The following is a 26,647-nucleotide window of genomic DNA, read 5'->3' as shown; positions in this document are numbered from 1 at the left end:
GCAATTCTGAAATCACGCAAATGAACATTTTCATCTCACACAAGTCGAGTGACCCATTTGGTCAAGAATGAGTCTTCAAATGCTGTATAAAGTGTCTTGATATCTGAGAGATCCGTCTTAGCTGGTTTATCTTACCGTGTTTGCTACTGATGGCCACCAGTGGGTCTGACCCATCAAAATGCACGCTCCCTATAGCAGAGATTTCTGTATCTGCCCAGTACAAACGCTGGTTGAAGTAATCGATCGCCAGACCTGGGCAGGGATAAAAGCAAGAGATTTATTTTCCTTATGAATTGTGCAGAAATCAATAGTGAGGACCCCTACCCTATCTTGAGACAAGTGGTTTAGAATTGCTGTTTTGTCATATTTATTATGAAAACAGTTGCCTGGATTGTTTTGTCACTTAATGCTGATTGTAGCTTGAATCACCTAAAGGGTAAAAATGACATCATAGATCTTTTGCTATCCTTAAAACAAACAAACAAACAAAAACATTCTAGATACACTCTGTAAATATTTCAGGGCAACAAAATCAAATTTGAATGGCTATAGAGTACTGTGCTTGTCAAATAAATATTCCTTCTATATACTTAGAGACCAGACTTACCTTTGTGGATTTAATCTTTATTTTTGCACTAAACCAAACAGTCCTCCAGTTCATTTTTTCAAGTTTCTCTTTTTGTTTTTAGACCAAGATATTATTTAAGGTTCGCTTTTTCAGTAATGATGGATACTGCCTACTGTATCCATGGGACAATACTGGCCCTTTACAGGAAATGAGGCCACATTAAAGTATAGCAGTGCTTAGCACATCCTTGAGGACAAACGTCCTTATTTACCCAAAGGTTGGTGTCTTTTTTTTTATTTCAGCTTCTTTTACTTATCTCTTAGGTGAGCAAAATGCAGAGTTGTACAAAAGGAAGAAAGCATACAAATGCACTAAAAAAAAAACATTAAACACTAAAAAGTTCATTCGTCAGAGTATTCCAAAGTAAAATGGCATTCAATCTGGAAAGGATAAACTGTGAAAATCAAGTACAGTGTGTTATCATTGGACTTTGGAGCCCATCTTACATACCTGTGGGTCTTCGGAGTTTCTTGTCCAGCAGCACTCTACGCATTGAGCCATCCATTGCAGCCTCTTCAATGTGAGGGTGTTCACCAATAACTGACCAATACATTATCCTGTCACAGCCCACATGTAACTAAATTATTCTGTTATTCCATACAGTGAAACAGCCACAGAAGATAAATCGTTTCACTTTAATAACAATTATTTCAGGATATGCACACTGCATTCAATATCATGAATTTCATGAATTAAGTAATTAGAATTAAGAAAATTACATACTGTTGTGTCAAGGCAGTTTCAGGCTAACAGTTATCTTCTCGCTTTAGTGCAAGCCTATTAACATTAGATTTCCTCTCATATTTAGGGAAAAGTATAACATACTGAATTGTCTCACTGACCCTTTTTACCTGTTGTCAGGCCATACTTTGCGACCCTCAGAAAATAGAAGTAATGTCTACCATAGAATAGCAATGACTGTCTTCAATACATATCTGATCATTTTTTACTTTGACAGTTTCTCCTTTGACCTGTGTAAATGCACATCATAGATTTGTAAGCTATATCTGGCATACTGAGTCTCTGAATGACTAACTAAACAAATAAGATTACTACTGGTGTTATATTGTCTAGACAATACACCCACTACCCTTTCTACATCCTTTGAGCGAGTGGTAATCAGCCAAGTGATGGACATTTATAGCAGACAAATGTGGTCCACTAAGCTCATTAAGCCATATTCACTTACTGCTCTCTTAACCCAATAAAGACTTCAATGTACAACCATGAGGGAAATATGTGTTTATGTGTACTGAGTGATATCTAATTGTCTCCACTAGACATGCAACAGTGTTTTCCCCAGCCGACTGCATAATGATTTAAAGCATTACTAAATTCGAAGTTAATCTCAGACAGACTGTAGTCAAATTGAACATGCAGATATCAGGCTCAGCACAGTTTGTCCTGAATTTTCTTTAATTAGTGAAAATATAAGCAGTTAGCCCTTTCACAAAATATATATATATATGTGTGTGTGTGTGTGTGTGTGTGTGTGTAAAGTAAAATAAAGTCTTAAACACAAAGATGAATTAAAAGCCCGGTCTTACCCCCGGATTGGGTTCACAGCAATAGCATAAGGTTCTCCGGCTATATCTGTTATCAAACGGGTGCAGTTTGGCCCTTTGAGTTGACCCACATTAATAGAGTATCTCAGCTTAGTCCAGTGAGCAGTGTAATAGCTGAACCAGTGCATCCTTGAGTGATCGGTCCAGTAGATATTTCCAGTCACCCAGTCAGCTGATACATCTCTGGGCCGACGGAAATCTGGACACTAAAAAAGACAGTTGTCAAATCTTTTTCTCTGTATACATGACCAGTATAATACTGAAGAGATCTATTCAAAAGTGAATCACATAATTTAAAATACATAATTTAGGTCTTCAAACCATGACTGGAATGTGTGTTACAAAGTAGAGCTACAAATTATTAGGACAGACATTTCATCAACTCCGATAAGTTCCATGCAAATCATTTGAAATTCTTTTGAAGACAACATAGGAGAAGTCCCGCTAATAGTGAACAACATGCTTAAGATATCCAAAGAGGATACAGTATCTATCTGTTCCAGCTAGCAATACTTACTATGATTCCAACATTTGTTTTAGTTTGACTCTTGTCTAGGATTTCTTTGTAAAAAAGTCCACCCGGATTAAACTGGGTAGCCCAGATAAACTTTTGTTGGTGAAAGAGAGCATCCATCCCAATGATGCGGGTATTGTCCTCAATGCGAGCGAGCACTTTGTGTCCATGGCTCTGGTTAAATGGATACACAAAACTTCGGATTTCAGTGTCATTAGCTATGTAGAGCACTCGATCTTCTGGTCCTGCCCGTTGAGTTATTAATATGCAAAAAAAATGAAAAGTGGCTAAATTCCATTTAGGTTTTAAGACAACAGTTTGACAATTTCACTTGCAAATCAAGCAGTCTGAACTAACAAATTATAAATCATAAGCACGTTTCAATCTAGCATGCTTAGCTCAATGTATACAAAGTATAAAATTTCAATTACATTATGCACAATAATGAGTACTATCTATGCTAATTCAAAGTGCAAATTATTTAAATCAAAAACATACATATAATTGTTAAACAAAATCTAAAACATACATATAATTGTTACACAATGTAGCAAAATCAACATGTGAAAATAATGCAGCAAAATAAAAAATTTTGTTTTAAAAATAATGATGATAGGATGAAAACTCAGTGTGATGAGTCAGTATATGCATTGTAATTTGGAAGTGCTTTTGTCTTACAACTAATAATAATAATAAAAAAAGATTAGATCTTATATTAAATTTTAGATTCTTTTTCAATGTTACGTTATTTTTCTAGGATTTCTTTCTGTTATAGAATGTCTGATTGCTTGGACTATTCTAAGTCCATGCCATTGCATGACCCCCCTGTGCTATTCTGGGAGGGTGAGGATTTGAGCCTGCGACCATGTGCGTAGTCAGTTCTTTGTTCAAATTCTTTTCATCTGCCAATATACAAGCATCTCCATGGGAACGCAGCATGTATGGAGACCCATGCAATTTTACTGGACTCACATACAACTGTCCAGGTACCCCGCTGATTCTAGGAGTCAGTGAAGTGCGATGACATAGAGCTTTGGGGCGCAGCGTAATTTACCGCTGCGCCATCTGAGTGTCATTATGTCACTGGTTGACACAGCGCATCAGTCTGGAGTTAACAAATGATCTGATGCCAAATTTGAGAATATTATTTCATCAACATTTGTTTGAATAATTTGCCAACAGAGCCCCTAGCCCCCACCCGCCATCACTACATGTAATAGTAGTAGTACGAGTACTTTTTTTTCCTTCAGTCTTTTAAAGACCTAAATGAAGGCAGCAGTGATGGCATCCCAAACTAAACCATGGGCAGTGCACCTCTGTGAAACTCAAGTTTTTTTTTTTTTTTATCAGTTTCACATGAATTTTGAATGTACCTTATTGATTCACGAGGAAATATGCTGGAGTAATGGACCACAGTAACATGATTGAAAGGGACATGCTTTTAGTGAGTATGGATTGATTACCAATTTCAGTGGAAACTACAGATCCTTACCTTTTGCTATGCAGTTGCCATTGATATCCTTAAAATTCCTTTCACATGTACACTTGAATGATCCTTTAGTATTTGTACAATAATGTGAACAAGTTCCAAAATGAAGACATTCATTGATTTCTGAAACAGGAAAAAAGGGGGAAATCTGTTATTTTTTAAAAATAAACCTAATTAATACATTAGTTTATACACAAAGGGAAGACAGCGATGAGCCATACATTGGTTTAGTGAAGAGAACACTCCACGGAATACCTCTGTAAATAGGCTTTCTCATCTGATAATGTTCACGTATGAGTGATTAATGTAAGAAAAAAAAAATGTCTTTTATTTCACGATATGTCTGTTCATGTCCGTGGCAAGGATTAAAGAGATAAAATGTGACATGACACCCGATTCAGGTAATAAAGCAATAGATAATTAAGTAGAATGAGTTGTTTCAGCAGACAGAAACCTTTGGGTCTTAAGGACTAGGATTAAGATATGCTACATTATACAATTAACCAGATGGGGCCCAGTGACGGATTTAGTTATGGGCAACATGGGCACCTACCCAGGGTGGCATCTTGCCGGGGGCTGCACTGGGCGCCCACACAAAAAAATTTGGAATGGTGACAATCAGTTAGTTTTCTATTGCTCATTTGCACGTCACGTCGATGATATGTCACCGTGTGGGTCAGTTAACCTTGTCAGAGTGGCTACCCTGGTTTTAGCTTGTGAGCTAGGCAGGCTACTGCTAGCTAGGTCTCCCACTCTGAAGTACGAGATGGTGAAGGGGCCAGGAGTAGGTTGACCTCAGGTCTCCCTACTGGAAGCCCAAGGTAGGGGGAGCAGGGGAATCTATCAAATCGGGCACCTCTAACTTTGTAGTTACAGTACTAATGCAATTAGTGAAATCAGTCACACTACGAAATGTTACCAAATAAACCACAATTCATTCATAACACTGTGAATATATAGCTTCACAGACATATTGTTGCATTTTTTTCTGGTTTGTGTGAAATCGTTAAGAATAATATAAAACCAGTCTGCACACAGTCTGGTTTAGTCTTGACTCTTGATTGACAGTGTTGGGGGATGGGTAATAGAGGTGTACAGAGACCTCATTATCTGTATCTGTATCTGTTCAGTCAACAAAATTATCTGTCTCTGTATCTGTATTCAGATGGTAGACCGGAAGTGGGCGTGGATTATACTGGAAGTCACGTTAAATCGGGCAAATGTTGTATTTTCTAACCTAATATTCATTGGCAATGCAATTTTTGTGCCTCCAAAGCAGGGCTGTAGTGTAAGCTAAACGCACATAAACAGTGTTTATGCACCTCCTACATTTCTGAAATAGCGTTTACACACCTCTTAATGAGAGTTTACGCAACTTAAAAATTAGTTAGAGTTTCCCACTGTTTTACCAGCGCAAGCTGTGGTATTTTCAAAATTGCGCTGCATTATCAGAATTTATCTGTTATTATCATGTATCTGTCACCAGTCACATCGTGTCTGGATTCCTGTCACTGACAAATGAATATATGGCGAAGGGAGGGTTTGCCCAGGGCGACATACAAGCTAGAACTGATGGCGCCTATGGAATATTGGCTGCTTTCACATCCAGCAAAATTAGACTCAATAAGAATAAGAGACAGAGAATTGACTGACTAATAGGAACACTAGCTGAGGAGATGTGGTACAGAAAATGCCTTGTTCTACTTGATTTCCTCTCCCACTAGCATCTTGTTATATCACTGCTACAATGTTTTCATTCTTTCACACGCTCTGAATAAGGAAATCAAAGAATTCTAATACAAGCTTCACTTCAGCTCAAAATATGAGTTCTTTGATCTTTATATATTTCAGAGAGTATACTCCTCAGACAGGGACTGCACCCGGACTTAAAAAAACAATAATGACTGGGGTCCAAACTGAGATAATTATTGCCGCTTTGTTTTAGCACTACAATAAAGAAGAAATTAGGACAAAGAACTGACCCAGTACAAATTTTTAAATTACATTATGGGACGTTACCGTGACATGTGTTCCGCCAGAACAGTTGCTCCTAGAATGCTTATTATATTCCTCTAAAAAGCTGGTCAATAAGGCCAACTTCATAATTACTAACTTTGTTTTGTTTTGTTTTTCACTGTTATCCGCTATCTAACTTTGTATTTCCAGTTACCACCCACAAGATGAAAACTAGCAGTGAACTAACATGTTGCAACATAGCAGTTAAATGTTCGCAAATAAGAACCGTGCATGTTCAACAATCGCTCAAAATGGAAACTCATGCATGAGGTGAATGAATCAATCCATGCCCTGATGTTTCACATTAGCTGAAAGCTAGACAATCAACAATGCCTGTGTGTAGCTGGATTTTAACAGAAGCAGGAACAATTTCACCCTACCTTCACATTGTTTGCTCCTTAGATTTCTTTGAAAGCCACGTTTGCAGTGGCAAATTGCATTTATATTTGTTTGATTGCACACTGCATCCTCCCCACATGGATTCAGCCTCTTTCCACATATGTCTCCATTAGAGGCTGCAACAAAAGAGAGCTTTGAAACTTCATATTTTATAAATACATCTCCCCATCCCTTAGCAGCATGGATGATTTCTGTTTTGATGCTTGCCGTGGGATGGCAAAGAACAAATAGAAATGGAAATGGAATATTTATTTCCTCCAGAAAAAAATCAAAGCAAGAATAATTTTTTCAGACGTTTCAAAAGAGAGCTTAGCGCTTCCATTGCGTAATGTTACACGCATACAAATATTTCATATGGGTACATTCACAATTTTTTTTATTTAGCTTTTGATTTCTTTTGTTTTCGTAGATGGATAAAGGCCTCTGAACTACGTGGTCACCTAAGTCAGCAGGTACAGATAGCCTCAGCATAATGCGAGTCAGCAGAGATGCCACTTACAAGCTTTACAGTCCCGCTCATCTGACCCCCCATCCCCACAGTCGTCAAACAGGTCACACTGGAGCTGCTGAGGTATGCACCGGTGGTTGCTGCAGGTGAATTCCGTCTTCCCGCACGGCTTGGGCCTAGCCAGTGTGACCTCTGGTTTTTTGCCCAACCAATATCCAAGACAGATATCAGTGCACAACATCAAAGCGCCCACCCTACCCTAAATAATTCAGGTAATACTGGGAGGACATCTACTCATGGGTGGAAAAATGTATCAAAACTGTCTCTCTGAAGTATTATAAACAGCCGACAAGCCTCAAAACAAAAGTTTAGAGGACAAATCGAAGTAGAGAATAAAGATTTTTGTAGATAGTTTTGTCTATACACACAATAAATACTATTGTGTGTACAACACAAACATCTTGTATATGTAGTCTACTAGTATACTAAGTAAAGAATAAATACATTTGCAAAAAAAAGAAAAAAAAAGAAAAAAATGTTATTCCTCACTAATCACTCATTCAAGTGAAAACTCTTTCCGAGTATGACAATCTCAGTCTATTGAGACTGCCCTTCAAATCAATGTCTGTAAAAAAAAAAAAAAAAAGTCCTCAAAATATTTTCCCCTCTAATTCAGTCTGCTCACCACATTCTTCTTCATCTGAGTTGTCCCCACAGTCATCCACATTATTGCAGACTTGGTCAGTGCGTAGACACACTCTGTCATTTCTGCACCGATATGGCCTTGTAGGTGGACATGGCAGCTTGGCTGAACAAAAGACAGTGCAATGAAGAAATTTCTCACCATCTGAATTCAGAAACAACTGAACGTAACTTTTACGAATACACTGTTCATAAGTGTAACTTATTACACCTTTTGTCTGTTTAGTGCACTAGTAGTACTTATTTGTGAAACAAAGAAGATAAATACAGGAAGAGTGAATTCAATGCCAAATTCAGCAGATTTTAATGTGATCACCCTACCACACATCTCAGCTTCCTCATCTGAGTTGTCTCCACAGTCATCCTCTCCATCGCATATCCATGCATGTAATTTACACAGGGTGTTGTTGCAAATGAACTCATCAGGACGACAGAAGAAAGCTCCTGCAGTCATAATTGGTTGAGAATTTTAGTAGTTAAAAAGCCATTCTTGATTCCTTTGCATCACAATCACAAACAAATATGTTCAAAATAGTTCTTTTGCATGGATTGTCAACTCAATACTGTCTCTCCCTATTGTTTTCTGGTTATAGATTGTACTATGAAATGATGGAGAATTGTAGACTCTCACAATGCAGATGAACGACCGTTTTAAGATAAACAAAATGTTGGCATTTAAACCTTAAATGTAACCATAAAAGCCGTCAATATAAGGTTGAAATCTTCCATACCATGACCACAGTTCTCCTCATCACTGTGGTCCACACAGTCAAAGACATCATCACAACGCCATCTCTTTGGGATGCAGTGGGCGTGGTTACGGCATAAGAACTCATCCTCCTGACACTCCTTCACACAGTCCATCTGTTGATATAAACAACAGCTACCAACAGCTAACCACTTGCAAATAGTCAACTATATATTAGCAACGTCTTTTAGGCCAAAATATGGCATAGTATGCTTTCTATAACAACACGACAGAAGTTGACATGACAAAACATGAGACAAGTTCTATCAGAATTATGCAGCATTGGTACATTACATTGTAAGTGCATAGGTAAATTTACAAAGTAACACATCTACATTATTAAACACATAAAATCATGAAAACCATTAAAAGGGATAAAGCTTTATCTCTGTGTGTATGTTGACCATTAAGTACTAACAAATCTATAGAAAATACTTTTTCAACTTTTCCAATATAATTTTAATAACTGCTTTAATATCGATAAGCATAATAATGTTAATAATAGTCACTGATCATCTGTTTCAACTCCCTAGCATCACCATCATTTCAAGAATCAGTATGATTACAGTTGTCATGGGAGAAAGACATAAGATGAATAACATTGTTACATTCTCCTGAGACTCCATCACAGTCACTGTAACCCTACAGCTGTTGGGTACTCTACAAGGCTACAGCATCTCCTTCAAAAAGCATCTTCTGTATTTCACCATCTGCTGTGCATGCCCTCAATAGATTTATGAAATATGGATTTGTACTGAGGTTCATTCAAGGCAAAAAGAGGTCTTGAAAGGGAACTGACCTCATCAGAACTGTCCAGACAGTTGTCATGTCCATCACACCTCAGGCTGGCTGACACGCAGCCTCCGCTGGCACACACATACTCGTTAAGGGAACAGGAGGGGACCACTACAAAACGGATGAGAGGAAAACATTATTGTTTGACTCCGGCTTGACAGGTACAGCGGAGTGAACAAGTCATGTCGAAGAGAGTTCATGCTTTCAGGGCAGCCCTCCTTTTTGAAGCACTACTGTACATTTCATACATTATAGAAAGAAAAATCTTTTCATAAAATACCACCCAGTAATAGGATGATATGCAAGGTGAGATGCAAATTCTGGATGCACTCCATATCAATTATGCTTATACCCTTGGATGCATGCGACAACAACTTTAAGTAATTAGATTGTTCCTTCTACTAAATTATCTGTATTTTTCTCTGAAGTATATTGTGATGTATAGCGTATATTAAGTATATTGCGTGTTGGACAGTGAGACATAGCCCATTTAAGATCATACACATTTCAAATGCATGGAAATTTCATTCATTTCCAATGATATCAGAGACATTTAACACAGTCAAGGATCCTTTTATGTGGTATCTTTTACTTCAGTGTCAACTGGTATGTCCTTTAAAAATGAAATAGGCTTCAATCACTATAATTCTGACTTTGCTATGAATGAGGATGGATGCTTAGGCACGTCACTGACTGTTGTTTCATAGAAGACATTTCTCTTCTCTCTGTATCTAGCTTTTTCAGCTTTTTTTCAGCCCTTAGCAATTTGAGTGATATGCTCCCTCATTTCAACACATCACTTGATAGGAACAGTGTGCCAGTGTGATTAAGCTAGCTAGTTCCCAATGCTTCGTATTCCCATTTTGACCTATTATCTAAACCGCAGCTTAGTCAGAGCTCAAATACTCCACTGTATCTGAGATTAACATAAATTTTAATGGTAAGGTACATAAACAAGGTTCATAAATTTCAAAGATCTCTTAATGAAAAAGACAGATTACAAAACCTTTCTTTTCAGGCAAAAAAAAAAAAGAAAGAAAAGACAATCCCTGCAGTTCCCAATGAAGTGCTGCACTGATTTTCAACCCCCAAGAGAAATAATCCCAACTACAGATCCACTGAAAAAGACACCACTTTCTCTTATCCATACTGAAAATAATTTCTCTAGATGACTAACTAATACAGACAATATTTGTGGGTTGATACTTTCCTATCAAAGAATGAGACTTCAGTCTTTGATTGAAACATTAATTTTTTGGACTAACATTTCAATTAGAAGATTCTATTAATGGAGATAATTACTCAGTTGTGCATTGTTTAACTAAAAGGGTGAAGGTCTAATAAAAGACAGAAAGTCTGTCTATTCTTTGGGGTTATCTGGAGGACAGGTGATTTAATTCCATGTCTCAAAGAACAGGCACCGTTGAGACAGTCTCTGTATTAACATTATGAAAATAAAATCGGTACATGGTTGAGCAAACTCCTTATTAACACACACTGAGGAACTGATTTCTATGGATAATGAAACGCTGTCTGTGACTTTCAGTTCTCTCGTGTGTCTCTTCTTTAATTAGAGATTCAGAAAAGGGAACACAACTTAGACCAAGTGGTAGCAGCTCTCCAAAACATAACAGCTCTCCTCCAGCAGAGGAGAAGCTATAAACGGAACATTTTGAACTTGGTTGTAAGGTGAGAAGACACCACCGTTATACTAAAGCCAAAAGTTATTACTCATATTACACAAACCTCATTTGTCTAATAACGTAATTGCTGGCCCATCAACAAGCACAATGCTAGACAAATGCTAAGTGCTGATAATAAATTTATAATAAATAGTTTGCCGTGCAACGCTTTATTTGAAGACGTACCTGTTCCGAGACAGTTGCTCTCATCTTCTCCTGTCTTGCAGTCCTCCTGGCCATCACAGAGCCACTTGAGTGATATGCAGAGGTTATTGTGACACTGGAACTGGTCCTCATCACAGCGGGTTTCACAGTCCTTCTGTGAGGGCGCAAGACCATGGCAACCTCTTAGGATACATGCTGACCTCAATTATAAAGTGTTGATTAATACCTGACCGGTACCCAATATGCGAAGTGAGGGGCACACAAGATAACATTTGTCATGAAAGCTGCTGGAAGGCATTGATCAATTACTGAAAGGAACTAGAACTACTACAGCATCTTAAAGGTACTGACAATGTATCTACTCTTTTGAGAAGCAAGCAATAACAAAACTATATTATCAGCTCATAATGAATTTCTGTCACTATTCTGGGTAGCTTGGCCAGGCAGAATGTGGACTTGTTAGTGGACACACATTATGTCCAACAAATAAAATACTTGAAAAGAACAGAAGTAGATTAGAACTATAAGCTTGAGGAGAAATTTTAAAGGCTTTCCCTTAGCAGGTGAGAACGCTATCACCACCGGGAAGGTACACAACTGCACAACAACAGAATGAAGAGTATTTTGACGTAAACTGGCAAGGTCATTAATGACAAAAATGCGATTAAGTGATATAAAAAGTATTTTCAACACACGTTTTGTCATGTTAGAAATAAATAAATAAATCTGTATCTGCTAGCAGTTTTCATCTATATTTTGTCCCTCTGAGAATCCTTTGTTTCATACAATGGTGCGGCTGATTTGGCAAGGGAAGATTTGTCTTCATTACATGCCTAATGTCACTAATGACAGAATGACCCATTAAATAAGAGACTTTAGGTTTTTCTCATCAATAGAGGATGGATGGACCCACAGGGGCAATCGACAGCTAGTGTTTACCAACCTCATCTGAATTATCAATGCAGTCATAGTCGCCGTCACAGCGGAAACGAGCGGAAATGCAGTCCCCGTTGGCACACGCAAAGTCCTTATGATTACAGGTCACAGGCTCTGAGTAGAAAGCAGCATGACAAAACAGCTTAAAGAGTGTGTGTGTGTGTGTGTGTGTGCGTGTGTGTGTGTGTGCATATGTGGGTGGGTGGAGGGTGAATGAGAATGCACTCGACAGGCAGTTACATATGAAACTAATGTGTTATTGTCATATTTTCTATCTAAAAAAAATATGCACAATAAGTAATCTGAGAGCTTATTAGCACTGACAAAAAGAGTGTCAATTTGGGAAACAGTGAAAGAAAAAAAAAATCATCGTGCCAGGTGAATTAAATCTTATTCTTTGGAAAAATCTTTCGCTTATAATACATTCTTATGAATGTCTCCCTGTATTCGGTAGCTGGTTTATACATATAGGACATTATGATGACTCACTAGTGCAAGCATAGTACTAATAAACTCCCCATATCTAGGTATGGGTACATCTACAAAAACACCACACAAGGACCTGGTCTGATTTTCATGTGAAATTATATAAATGTGCAAAAAGTATCTCAAAGTTATATGCCGTGATAAAAACAATGACATAAGAAACATTTTGTAATTTTTCATACAATCTTATTCATAGCATTTTGTTACAAACCACAAAACATGAGATCACGTTTTCACAAAAGAACATTTAACAGACAACTACATGTGAATGTGACAATGAGAATGCTGGCTACAGATAATTCTTCTCGACACGCTACGTTTTGTGCCTTCTTCATTTCATTCCTTGAATACTAACAAGGAGGAGGGGCAAAACAAGACATGAAACACCCAACTCCAAAGCTCTGCCTTACTTTGATTGTAGGAACTTTGGCAAAGATTAGCAATAGAGTGGGGTAGGAAAGATAAACAGCAAACAGAAAAGAACGAAAAGCAAAGACATCTTCAAACAATCCTATAAACTGGCCTCTGAAGAACCTGTGCAGCATTCGCGACAGATAAAACAATCAAGTGCAGACAGAAGACTCCAAAGAGCTCTAATGTGAACAAAGAGACGAAGCGACTCACTGCAATTCTGCTCGTCCGAATTGTCTCCGCAGTCGTTCTGGCTGTCACACCTCCAGTGGTCCGGGATGCAGTTGTTATTCTCGCAGCGGAATTCATGAGGTCCACAGGTCTTTTCATCTTTTTCATCAGTGACAAACAAACACAAAGATGAAAATGGCTTAAAAAAAAAAAAATCACATGAATATTAATGCATTGCTGTGGCATTTGCAACACATAATCATCATTTCCTCAGGGTTTCCCGGTGCATGTATGACACTGAGTTCAAAACATGCCCGCACTCGAGAGGCTAACGCACCGTAAGATGAAATACCTGACTGTGATGCCAATGACTCAGATACTCAGCAACCTAAACAGCATGAAGTTTGGAACATCAAACAGTTGTTGTAGTTGTGTTTTTTTTTTTTTTCTTTTCCAGCAGTATCCAACCATATGCAATGATCATTTACAAGGAGTTGTGTTTTTTTCCCCATAGGTTGTACTTGTAGTAGACAAGTACTTTTCTTGTTTTTGTTTTTGGGGTTTTTTCTCATGTTTATCCAATGGGTTTCAAAGTCACAAAATACTGCTTCAAAACACTGTTAGAGATTCATTGCAGGGGAAAGGCAAACTTCAGTCACAAAAAAGCAGATAAGCATTTTGAAATGGCATCTTTCAGAGAAAACCAAAAGCTGTCAAGTAGATGTTCAGGCTTTTGAAGTGGCACATACTATCATTTCACACAGAAACTTACAGATTTCATGATGCGAGTAAGAGGAAGAAACCAAGTTATTTTCTAACTAAAACTAGCTTGGCAAAACAACAAGTGACTTTCAGAACATTTAGTTAGAACGCAATCATTACCATACTGTGGCGGGGATAAGAGGCTAACTTTGGTCACACATGCTTTGCAAAATATCACTAATCTGCTTCCGAACTTCAGCTTCTTCACCATTAATTCTAAGAAAAAATATGGCTATGTTACATGTACAAAGTGTGAGCAACTAAGTTCCAGTTGTCTATAACTTCCACGGGCTGAGATAAGAATCTTACAATTAGTAAGAGGTAGACAAGGACACAGTATGCCACATGACAGCAAAATCAATTGAGGCACAAAAGGAAGCTGACATACCTCAATTAAAGAATGAGTCATTGTACGCTGTCTTCTGACACACAATGAGAGGATTTTCATTTTGATAAACACTGGATTATTGATAATCCATAAAAATCACATATGCTCCACCTGATAGCCTAAGTGTGCTGGTCACACTATTTCTCTCAATCGAACCACAACAAAAAATGTTATTTTCTTTCAAAATTGCTATTTTATTGATTCAGTTTAGCTGGAGCTGAGAGAGAGAAGCTTGATATAACAGCTGGAGAGCATTCATGATGGTGTTTTCTAAACGAGTTGACTTCTAAATGAGAAAATATAAATGAGAAAAGTGTAGCTTTGTGTTGATTTATTATTATTATTATTATTATTATTATTATTATTATTATGATTATGATTATGATTATTATTATTATTATTACTGATGTTGCTGTTGTTGTTTTACCTAAAGGTCAACACAGGACCTGTCAGCACTATGGACATATGAAGAAAACAATTAAAAAGGAACTTAAAGTAAAAACTATCTTAAAAAACAACAATGCTAAAGGAAAGGACTTATTAGCACAATCTATCTGTTATCTATCTACACTATCTATCTGCTCGTACAGAACTAATTAGATATTTTGATGTAATTTTTATCCACATAATTATTTTTCTATTCTTCTTTATCATCACTAGAAGTGGCCAGATTAACATTTTCTCCATAGTTACGTCTACACTCAAAACATAAAAAATAAACTTTCTTCAAAGAAGTTTTGATTCTTTTATGACAAACAAACTCAAAACATCAGAGAAAGATCATAGGCTAGTCAATACATTCAGATCTTTGAGCATTTGGGCTAAAGTACACCTCAAAAAAACATGACCTGCCCCTTGGATAAGTAACTGAAGAAAGAAAAACAGGGAGAAAGAAAGAGAGATAACTACATAGGTTTTCTGCTCAGTAGAACAAGGGCTCTCCACTGGACCAGTCAGAGATTCATGATTGTTTAAGATTGACCAGCAGTGTTATATTACTGATCTTCCCTCATATGAAATCTATATCAGTTTACTGGTTATGAAACAAGCAAATATTATGTCAGCTCTTTCTCAAATACAAAGCAAAGTCAGACAAAGTAAATTTGACACAGATAAATCTGCTGTGGTGCATACATTTAAAAAGAAAAAAAACCTTTTAAATGTTAAAATTTGTTTGTGGTATACTGATTTGTTGCTGATGTTGCTGTATACTAAATGTATTATGATTATTTTTTTATTAATAGCTTGTTTATTTCTGTTATCAAATTCAGCGACATTTTACAGTAATAAAACGATAACTTAAATGCCAACTTATTAAATTGTGCTGCAGTGAGTCAGCAGATACAAAGGCTGGGGTGCAAATCCATTTGTGAGAATAATGCAGATACACCACTGTGAAACTAAACCGGATCTCTAGGCAATAACAGTACACCAGAGGGATAGTTAGAGGCCACTTTTAATATAAGCAGAATGTTTCTTGATTAAGGCCAAACTCATGTTATCAGAGCGTGTGAGAGGAGTGTTAAAGTATGCCAAATTCCCATTAGCATCACCCAGACTGCTGCTGAGGCATCTGAAGCTAGACCAACAACAGCTTTATTTGTGAAACTCAACTACATCTCACTCACCACAGTTGGCCTCATCGGAACCATCAGCACAGTCTGGGTCTTCATCACACACCCACAGCTTGGAGATGCAGTGCATGGTGGTCTTGCACTGAAACTGGTCAGGGGAACATGTGCTCTCCGCTAGAATGGTTTGACAATATCAATAAGCGAGGAGGAGAACAATTTGTTTCAACTGTGCATTCAGAATGTTAGAAAGTACTGGATGACACAGCAGTAATTTAGGTAGACTCTAAATTTGGAGATGGCACAGACTTCTACCTCAGGTTGAGACAGACTATCACAACATCTCTCCTCTCTATTAAATGAAATGAGGCCTATGATTGATCTATTTTTAAATCCGGGAACAAAGACTGGTCACAACGGCTCTTACGACAGTCCATCTCATCCTCGCCGTCCCCGCAGTCATCCTGCCCATTGCACCGCAGATTTAATGGGATACATTTCTGCCTCCTGGTGCACTTGAACTGCCCTGATAGACACATATATGTATCTAGAAAAAAAAAAACACATCTGAAAGTGAGTGCTGAAGATATTGATTGGTTCCCTTGAAAGAAAAGTGCTACAAATCTTCATTCTAGGTCAGAGGAGAAGTTAAGGTCAAAGGAGCTGCATCTAAAGGCATCTTTCAGAAAACTGCAAACCTCAGTGAATTAGTAAGATTGATTTCCTAAAGAATATTTCATGGGAGAGCGAATGCAGGATAGATTCATGTCAGGAGCTAATTGCCAATATTATTGACATTATAAGCACTAAAACTTTTATTCACTGGAAGACAGTGGAAATCACTTTTGCCTCCAACAGATCTTAATTGAACTTGTTAGATGACAAAATGCTTTGTAATCTCTTCTGATGTCCCTAAAGTGGTTATTGATCACTCGGGAGTAGGAAAAGTTAGGCATTGTTGAACATTCGGGGGAAAATAAAAAAAAAAACAGTGTTAAAACAACTTATCTTGAGGTGCAGAGAACTCAAGTCACTTGTTATTGCTTGTCGTCTATGGGCCATATTTACTGGGATCTGACTTTTAAAAGGGGGGCAGAGGGCTGAATTCAAAATAACTGGCTAAATTGGCAGTTAGAACGACCCTAACCTGGCATTTATGATTAATTTTTAGAGGTGCGGTCCCGTAAGTTTAAGTTAGCTCACCACAGTTTGCCTCATCCGAGTTGTCCCCACAGTCGTTCTCTCCATCGCAGATGAAAGGGGGAAGGGCACAGAGACCAGTGCCACATTGAAAGCGTCCAGGCTGACATTTGAATTCCGCTGCAAAAGAAATGAATAAATGACTGAATGAACGAATGAATAAATGGATATCGAGTCATGATTTCGAGTGAAGTGCCAAGGTTACAAAGCAATTTGTACATGGTTATGTATTTTTAAGACTTATTTGGTTGAGGTCACAATGAAATAGATGAGTCAGGCCCAGTTCAGTTATTATACTGAATGTTGTACTATGCGATTTCATGTTGTGCGCCCTTTTCAGAATTCCAGCAGCTCCATTTATTACCGGCAGCCTGTCATTTTCACTTATTACCAGGTGCCATTATAATGTGACTCACGCACCTCCGCAAAATCAGATGTATATCAAACAACTGGGGGAAAAAGTCAAATGGGAAACCACAAATTCTCTCTGAGCTTCAAAGCCTTTGAATTGAATCAAGTGCCGCTTGGCCATCATATATTACAATACATATGCTTAGAAGACAATATTGTCACAATTGACCATAGAAAACAATAATTTTGCGCCACTGTAGTTTGAATATGAGACACGACAACAAGTCTAGGAAAGGTGACAACACGCTCAATAACAGCTGATTAAGAAAAACAAAGCCATGCTAATTTTCTCTATGCCCAATGAGCCCAGTGGTATAAATATATAAATAAAGACACTCACGGCAATCAGCGGGTTCGTCAGACCCATCACCGCAATCATCCACAGTGTCACACTTCCACCAGAAAGGGATGCACTCATCTGTTCCACAGCGAAACTGCAAAAAGGAAACCAAGACCAAAGAAATAAATGACCCACATCCTGGACAAATGTTTAAAAAAAAATAATCATTTTGTATGGCACTAGTGAGCGATCAAAAGAAATACTAAAAAGACAAAGAGATTGATAAATAACAACTAATTGACGCTAATACACAAAAGGTATGGTAACCATGAATTTACTCTAACAACTGAACAGCCATTTTGGAAGACTGAAGATGAAGCCCTGACCTGACTAGCGGTGCAGTTGGAGAGGCAGGTCTTGTTGTCGGAGGCCAGGTAGAAATTTGTGGGGCAGGCACATTTGTGACCTCCCCCAGGGGATAGAAGGCACAGGTGACTGCATCCTCCATTTGCCACCTGGCACTGGTGTTTGGGGACTGCTCTCGGCACAAGTGAAAATAACATCAACTGTCAAAAGCTGTGAGAAGCAAATTTATGAAGTTTAAGTTTTCTCATGCTGAGAATTATGTACCGTCAGGCTGGCGCAGAGGATGGTACACTGTTATGGACTCAATGGCCTGCCAGGAATTCAAGAGCTCCACGCTGTGGGCACCAGAGGTCTTGTGTGCACGGCGGAGAGATTTGGATTTTCCGTCTGTCCAGTAGATGTAGTCCTCAAACAAGGTCAGTCCCATCACTCCCTGAATATGCTCGTGAGGCACTGGGTAGCATGGCACAAGAGCGGTTCAGTTGTTTTAATTCAAATGTGTAGGTTATTTAAATACGTCAGAGGAAACAATGTGGCTTAGTCCAATAAATCAATAGAGATATGCTACCTCACACTGCATTAAGGGAATGATTGATCCGCGTTTCAATTTCAATGTCCAATGCTTATGACATACCCTATGACCTACTCTTTGAAAGTATTACATAGCTCTTCTACTTGCCCTCATGGTGAGTGTTAAATCATCATCAGCAAATAAGATGGGAGCAACTGAACACAATCTACAAACATCTGCACTTTAAAATTGATTTAAAATTTAGAACAAGTTCCTATCTCTCAGTTCCACTATCTGAAACTCCTTACTGAAGCCTTGAGGAAATTACCAGCACCTTGAGGAAATGTTTGTCCTAAGCGACCTGGGACCGCGTTCATTGACCTTTACAACAATGAGCACAAACAAACGCACAATATATGCTCCCAGGTTATCAATAGAAAGCTAATACTGCAAGAGATAAATCAACTGCAAATGAATGTGTGTCAGCAGCCAATAGAGTATTTCCCTGCTTCTAAAAAGAAAAGAGTTTTATTCAACTTTCCTTCCATATCCAGAAGTCTAGTGGACTGCTAGAATGACAAATAATTGAAACAAACAAGGTGAACAGAATGGATTTTCACTTGATACCTTTGTGTCTCTTGGAGCCATCCATGTTTGCAAACAGAATGTGATTGTCGTCGGCCCAGTAAAGTCTCTTGTTGGTGTAGTCAATAGTAAGAGCAGTGGGGCTGTAGATCTCTTTGTCGATAATGACCATCTGGCCTTGGCCATCCATGCCAATGCGGCCAATATAGGGAGACTCACAGCAGTCAATCCAAAACACGTACCTGAGGGACCAGAAGTGAAATTTGTGAATATTGTGATTCCACTGGATTTTCAGGGGGGGTTTTTTCTCCTCAAAAAAGAGAGAAAACCCAATTCAAATCTGTTTTCAGTATTATAGCAAGACTGAAATAGTTCCAAAAAATATACCCTGTCTGAGCATCCAGAGAAATGTCTGTAGGATTCCTTAGACCAGTGCTCACAAGGATGGTAGGGTACAGACCATTGGATTTTGACACTTCCAAGGTCTTCCTCTCTATATCACACCAGTACAGATTCTTCCCAATCCAGTCAACTGCCAGTGCACTGGGGACTGCTGTTCGGTGGATAATCTGGTAGAATCAAGAAAAGACGTTTATGCATGAATTTAAAACGCACTACTGATGAACATTTTTGATAGATTTTATTTGCTGTATCAACACAGTCTGATGTTGTTTAAGATGGACAATCATTTCATGCAAATACAACTGTTTGCAGGCACCTTGAAAATGTGAAGCACAAAGGATGACATGCTCCATCGTGAACGAATAATAAAATGTCCAGTTAAATTTGTGCAAAAGACACAAGGTAAAATGTTGGGCTAACTACAGGTGACAGATAAAATGGACCCCTTTGAACAGACCTTAAAACACACCAAGCATGAGCAACCATTGCATAACACATTTTGCTTTTAGGTCACCTTTGTCATCATTTACCAGTGGGATCTAGTGCTGTGCCAAAGCAAATTGTCCCCTGAGCAATAATTCCAAGCTAAGCTTTAAATATTCCCACAAAATGTCAGGGCTTGAAGCACATTTTCCAAATCAGAAAAGTGTAGGCAGATGAGGGGGGCAGCAATTAAAATTCAGCTTTAGAAAAGGTAGAGCCCGTGGTATTCTGCTGATCTCTTCAAGAATCAATCGGAAGACTGCTTCGCAGAAAAATGAAGGTTAACTCACTTAAAATGTCAACATTTAAATACTCAAGCATACTGACAACTCAGATTCCTCGCATATAGAGAAAACTCTGTCTAACTCATCACAAAGTTTTGAATCAATCTCCTAAAAAGACAGAAAGCTACCTCATACAGCAGCAGCAAAAACACACTGCTCATTAAAACCAAGTTTTTACAAACATATAATTCAGATGCAGATTCATTGATGCAAATATAATTATTATCTGAGCTTGAGTTCACATGCTGTACCACCTTACCCACACGTATACAAATACACTCCACCATATTTTTAATTTTCAAAGGATTTTTTTTTCATGTAGCAGACATGCCATAAAGCCTAAAGATACTTTTAGGCATTTAACCCCAAACAATGGCCCTTCAGTCTCACCTGATATCATGCAAAGTTTCCAGAGTTATTACAGGCAACACAGAGGATAAGTGTTGATATGATCAGTGGTAATGGGAAGTGTTGCCAAATGCTGATTCTAAGCAAGATTTGGAGCACAGTTTGTCAAAACACATCTAAAAGGTAACCAAAGCCTCAACGTGAACTAAATTCTTATAGTCACTTATACATTTCACCTAACCACACATGAAAGCCAGAGAGGCAGCCCTTTAGCAAATCTACTCAGTGTGTCTAAGACTTTCTGATAGAACTTAATGCATGTCAGAATAAGAGTCACTACAGCAGCAAAATCTCTTCATAGTTCTAAATAAAATGCACAAGCACAGAAATGTATTGTTTGATAGCATATAGATATATTTAATCAGTTGCTAACCGTATTGTCATAGCTTGAGTCCTGTCTATTCCCGCTTTTTGATAACTGTTGCCCTAAAAATTGAAATGACTTTGAAATGGTGTTAATGCTTCTTAGGTGGTATTAATATAACAACTGAGGAGAAGTACAGTGGTAGGGGGTACTGGGGGATCATTATAGAGCCAAATGAGTCTTTTGGCCCCAGTACTAAAGCTAATGAGATGGAGGGGAGGGCGGCTCAACAGTTAAACAACACAGCAGGCAGTTGTGTCTAAACAGCAGTCATGTGACCCCAATGAGCAACTGAAACGATAATATACAGAGCACTAAAACAGACTGTGCTTTAGGCAACTATATGGTATTTGCAGCATTTTGGCATTGTCATTTATGTAAAACCGTGAACTGAAATTGGTATGGACGGTTAACTACCCAACAGTTGTTCCCAATTCTGAGCTTGCTGACTGAAAATGTAGCATGTATTTAAGACCTCTGCTCCTCGGTAGAGCTGAAGTTGAAGCTGAAGAACACAAAATGGAAATAAAACTGTACCTTGAGGTCACTGCCATTCAAACGAATTCTATTAATTCTCCGTCCACTGGGTCTGCTGGAGTCAATCCAATAGATGAACTCTTTCCTGTAATCAAAATCTAAGCTGATGATGTTGTTGAGACCCTGTGAAGAAAAAAAAAAGAAGAAAATAGTTTAAATGATACAACTAAAACACATGGGGGCTCTCTGGAGAAAAAAAAAATATAGAAAACACTATAACTAGCATCCCCATTAGCCATGGAGTAGACAGACTCTAATTCCAGTTTATTGTTACTATGCTTACTAGAAATCACAAGCACAGCCAACATACTTTACTCGCTGTTTAATGTTCTAAATGAGAGAAAACTTGCTTCTCCAGCCACTGTCTGAGCTGCTTACAAAAGAGGGAGACATTCAAGCTCAATAAGCTGGAGGCCTTAATTAGCTGCTTCAGAAGCATTTTGTCTTTGATTATCACAGATAGGATGTGGCAGGGATGTGAAGGAGAAATATACACAGCATACATTCCCTGTGATGTTCAATGATCATATTGATTTTAAAGCACTTGCTAAGGGAGATGAATGCTCGTAGCGCGCCTCAGAATTAGCTGAAACAGGGAGCCTTATCCCTTCAAAGCGGAGAGGAAGCAACATCCGTTACTGTCATGTTCTCATCCGCCTGCTGTCAGTTAGAGGAGGGAGTTCACCATAGAGTATCACTCCCTTTACTCACCTCACCATGGGTGTTAAGATTAGGTGACAGAGTGGTGGCAGGCAAAACCAGATCTCACGCTCTCCTCAGCAATTTCTGAGACAAGTTGCCAAACGGGTCCAGTGGGATTTGTATAGAAATCTAAAACCTGACTTGGCTCGCAAGAGCGAAACGTTTTTTTTTTTATTATTTATTTGTTTAAGGAAGCATCAAAATGAGAGGGAACTCTTAGGAAGGCTTACAAAGGCCCAAAAATAGTCAGATAAATGGGTGTGAGAAAGTGTAACATCCCTGTCATCAGGGATGCTCAAGGCAGATACTCGGTAACACTGAAAATGAACCAATCTTTTACATTGCTTTAATTATGGATGACGTTCACTCAGGAAGCTGATGGGACCACTTACACATAGCCATGGGCATATTAGCTCTTGTGCTTTCATTAAACCAACGATTGATTAATATGAATGATGGCTGATGAGACCACTCAATAAAGAGGGACTGGTTTTATTGCGCATCCTACAGGCATCCCTCTGGGTTGACATCCATCTCAACTGAAATGAATAATCTGATGAGACCAGGGGTGGGGACATTCAGTGCCCGATAAGAGTCATAATTTAAATGAAAAATTTGAGGTTAAGAAAAGGTTTCTGAGGACATCGATGTAAGAATGCCTTTCAGTGAAAATCAAAATGGCCAAAGAAAACCACAAAGAAACAACACAAATGTGTCCTTGAATAGCATTTCAATGGCACTTTCAGAAATACATAATGTTGCCAAGAGCTTTTCAAAACTTGGGTTTCATACACAGGAGAAAAAGAGATAGAAAAAACAAAAAACAAAAACAAAAACAGAATAACCAAACAAACAAATAAACAGCCCCCACCCCCATCTATTTATCATTTGCATGGTAATATATCATGAAACATCTATGAATATCATTTTAATTGTATCTCCAGATAATAAACTGTGAAAACCCGATAACCGAATATAACAATTTGCAATGTTCAAATCTACCAGCCTTTAATCACTGATATAATTTGTAGCTGATACACTGTTCTTCGGTCCAAATTTAGCATATAATGGTACAAACACTCTGTCTGTCTGCATTATTAGATACACTGTTCAAAAGTATGAAATTCAACAATTGTGTGCTAGAGAGCTACTTCTGCTTTTCCAGGCAGGTCATGAACACAATGAGGTTTAATGTGGTGCTCTGCAAAGCAGACTCAACACTTAATGACTTCAATTAGTGTTTTCAAAGGGCAGAGCCTGCAAGAGGCAGCACGTTGTTATCACGGTCACGTCACCATGGCTCTTAATTGTTACTCTATTAAGCCTTCACCAAGCTAGCAGTTCCATTCCACAGCTGTCTATGAATCGCTCCAGGGCTGTGAGGTATCACAGTTGAGCAGAAAGGGGATGGCAGAATGTATTTAGCACCAATTCTCTTATGAATAAGATCAGAAAAGACAGGATAAATTTAGAACATGAAAAATAGGGCAAAATAAACAAAGAAGATGGTGCTTTTTTTTTTTTTTTTTACCTGTTTAAGCAGGGTGTAATTGGACCCATCAATGCTTAGTTTTCGTATTTCATGACGATCAGCGAGAATAAGAAAGGGCTCTTCAGCTAAAAGAATAAAAGTAGTTATCGTTGTTATATCAGATGTAATATTCAACAGTAGTGGCACTATTAAAACAAAACACATTTTTTTTTGTATTTGAATCATTAAAAAGAAAGGATATATAAGGTATTAGATCCCCTGATTACACTGAAAATATCATTACAATTCAATTATTCATGTAGCTAACTGTCAGACAGCCATTGTCCCCAGACAATATGCATTGTGTTAACCACAGATGAATTGTTGGATGGTGTGACTTTTGTGTAGACAAGGTGAGAATAGATGTTGACTCACTCAATGTCTTAAAAGTAGCGACAAACAAAAGGACTCAAACCGAAAACACAGCGTGCCTGACAGTCCTCAGTCTTAGGGTAAAGGACAGATGCTAATAGAGGATTACCTGAGAGAGACTTGCAGCTGTCGGGATCATGTTTTGAAGCTTCATAACCTTCCACACACAAACACTTGTAAGAGCCATAAGTGTTGAAGCAGATTTGACTGCAGGGGAGACTGGTAGAGCATTCATCAATGTCAACACAGGTTTTCCCATCGTTCTTTAGGTGGAATCCCGGCCAACACTTACACTAGACACAAAAAAAAAGAAAAATAATGGATGATAATTGAGTTGTTTTCAACATTCATGCCAGGAAATTGCAGCATATCAGTAGAGAGCAGTCTGGAGTTAGCACTTATGCTAAAAGTTTACATATGGAAGAGGCTGAACTATAGTGCTGGGAAGGCAGAACTATAATGCACAAAAATCATCATGATGCATCTGAGTCTTGACTCTTAACCAAGTCTGTAATCTTAGAGACCTTGCACTTATCTCTGTATGTTTACCACAAATGGGGAGATCAAGGTGCTATTCATCCAAATGTCAAACTCAACTACGCATCCAGGATGACTGGTTTGGTTCCTCGAGCCTCGTCTTCATCAATGCAGCAAAGGATTTATTACTGTCACTGAACCGATAGCTAGTAGCTGTGTGCTGACAACTCTGATTGCCATGGGTCACTTGGTCACAGTGTTTTTAACTTGGATGTAATCAGAGGGCAGTGTTACCCTTCAGAAAACTGAGCAGAAAAAGTTTCTCAATGAGAGTCCATTTCTCTGTGATCTCATTCATTAGACATGCCTACACAACTTTTTCTTTTCTCTCTTCTCTAAAAGTATTGATAAATCTTAATCATGTATTAATCATGAGTACAAAGAGGAAAAAGTGCTCATGTATATATCACATCATGACGGAAATGTTATATTTTTGTGTCAAAGGTAACAATGACACATTTGGGTGCGCTAGAATTCATGCTTTTACCAGATGCAAATTTGGTAATGTTGACCTGGTTTCTGTACTCTAAAACCCATAAAACTTCAACAGAGGAGCATTTGAGTGTCAACTCTGAAATGGGATTTAAAAAAAAGAACTTTACAAAATATTACAAAGGATCTTGCTCTTTTGTCTTATAAAAAAACAAAAAACAAAAAAAAAAAACAGAGAATCTGGACTTCCTTACTGGCGATGTTGCTGAAATGTGTAAGATCAAAAAGTACCAATTCACAAAATCTATTTTCTTTTCTTTTTTCTTCTAAATCATGTTCTCAACATCTGAACTTTGACAGATTTTCCTACAAATTAAAGGCTATTTATATTTGTAAATATTCAAGCTTGTAAGTTTTGCGAGTGACTCAGACCTTGTATCCTACAGCCAGGTCCTGGCAGTCCTGTGTGCATCCGCTGACACGGCGGTTTAGGCACTCATTGATGTTGCAGTTCTTCTCATCTGAGCCATCCCCACAGTCATCTTTCTGATCACAGAGGCTCGATTCAGATATGCAGCGGCCATTGCTGCACATGAAAAAGGATCCGTTGCACAAGCTCTCTGAAACCAAAACAGCAGATTTCAGCCATCACCCAAAAACATGCTGCGAATCTACTGGATGATTTTTTTTCTTAAGGTACAGACACAGTAGTTGACTTCCAAGCTCGCTAAAGAACAAAGAAAAATATCACCCTAGGCTTTATCCTAGTGTTTGCACGATCCAAAGGCCTAAAACAAATGCTTTACGCTCTCGACCCCGAAGCTTATTGCCTCTGAAGTCGGTGTCATTCAGCACTTCTTTGATGGTTGTATTCTGCCGAAAATTTTGTGGGATTATGTCCATGAATCAAACATTTGAATCAAAAGCCCTGTAGGCCCTTTTTACCGGCAGCCAAGCATTTGAGATTGCGAGGCAGCTCGTCGGAACGGTCTGGACAATCTGGGGAGCCGTCACACTCCCACTGGGCACTTAGCAGGCATCGTCCATCAGCGCAGCGGAATTCATCTGGACCACAGGACCGATAGACTACGCAGAGAGGAGAAGACTGTATGAGACTGTGGGACTGCTGACAGAAAGGCTTCATAATCACAGTTTGAGGTGATGGGATGGGAGGTGGGGGGGTTGCACAAAGGAGCAAAATTCTTTTTAAAGCTACAGAGAGCCAAAGATAACATATTGAAGAGGTTTTACAATGGGGTTTATCACATAGAACATGTCTGTTAAGTATCTAAAACAAAAGATGAAATTCAAACCAATATTAACATCATGCTGAGAAAACGCTAGCACAATATTAACCACGTTATGG

At 38.3% G+C, this 26,647-nt stretch overlaps 1 protein-coding gene across 1 annotated transcript in view; it reads right to left on the bottom strand.

Moving 5' to 3' along the window:
- Positions 1–26,647, bottom strand: part of lrp1bb (low density lipoprotein receptor-related protein 1Bb) — a 205,316-nt gene that overhangs the window by 10,701 nt on the left and 167,968 nt on the right. The window contains exons 53-79 of the mRNA XM_030785828.1: positions 26,227–26,367; positions 25,714–25,901; positions 24,422–24,605; positions 23,941–24,026; positions 21,708–21,830; positions 19,617–19,798; positions 19,272–19,471; positions 18,398–18,586; positions 18,154–18,302; positions 17,828–17,921; positions 17,080–17,196; positions 16,304–16,423; positions 15,934–16,053; positions 13,198–13,314; positions 12,095–12,201; positions 11,173–11,305; positions 9,309–9,415; positions 8,493–8,625; positions 8,083–8,205; positions 7,745–7,867; positions 7,111–7,251; positions 6,593–6,727; positions 4,200–4,319; positions 2,711–2,952; positions 2,176–2,399; positions 1,079–1,185; positions 136–252 (exon numbers count right to left, since the gene is read on the bottom strand). Coding sequence (XP_030641688.1) covers positions 136–252; positions 1,079–1,185; positions 2,176–2,399; positions 2,711–2,952; positions 4,200–4,319; positions 6,593–6,727; positions 7,111–7,251; positions 7,745–7,867; positions 8,083–8,205; positions 8,493–8,625; positions 9,309–9,415; positions 11,173–11,305; positions 12,095–12,201; positions 13,198–13,314; positions 15,934–16,053; positions 16,304–16,423; positions 17,080–17,196; positions 17,828–17,921; positions 18,154–18,302; positions 18,398–18,586; positions 19,272–19,471; positions 19,617–19,798; positions 21,708–21,830; positions 23,941–24,026; positions 24,422–24,605; positions 25,714–25,901; positions 26,227–26,367 — 3,822 coding nt within the window. The remainder of the gene's footprint in view (positions 1–135; positions 253–1,078; positions 1,186–2,175; positions 2,400–2,710; positions 2,953–4,199; positions 4,320–6,592; positions 6,728–7,110; positions 7,252–7,744; positions 7,868–8,082; positions 8,206–8,492; positions 8,626–9,308; positions 9,416–11,172; positions 11,306–12,094; positions 12,202–13,197; positions 13,315–15,933; positions 16,054–16,303; positions 16,424–17,079; positions 17,197–17,827; positions 17,922–18,153; positions 18,303–18,397; positions 18,587–19,271; positions 19,472–19,616; positions 19,799–21,707; positions 21,831–23,940; positions 24,027–24,421; positions 24,606–25,713; positions 25,902–26,226; positions 26,368–26,647) is intronic.

This window comes from Chanos chanos, chromosome 10 (genome assembly GCF_902362185.1).
Source record: "Chanos chanos chromosome 10, fChaCha1.1, whole genome shotgun sequence".
Taxonomy (NCBI): Eukaryota; Metazoa; Chordata; class Actinopteri; order Gonorynchiformes; family Chanidae; genus Chanos; species Chanos chanos.
The sequence above is the reverse complement of the archived record's forward strand: the minus strand, read 5'-3'. Positions and strand labels throughout refer to the sequence as shown.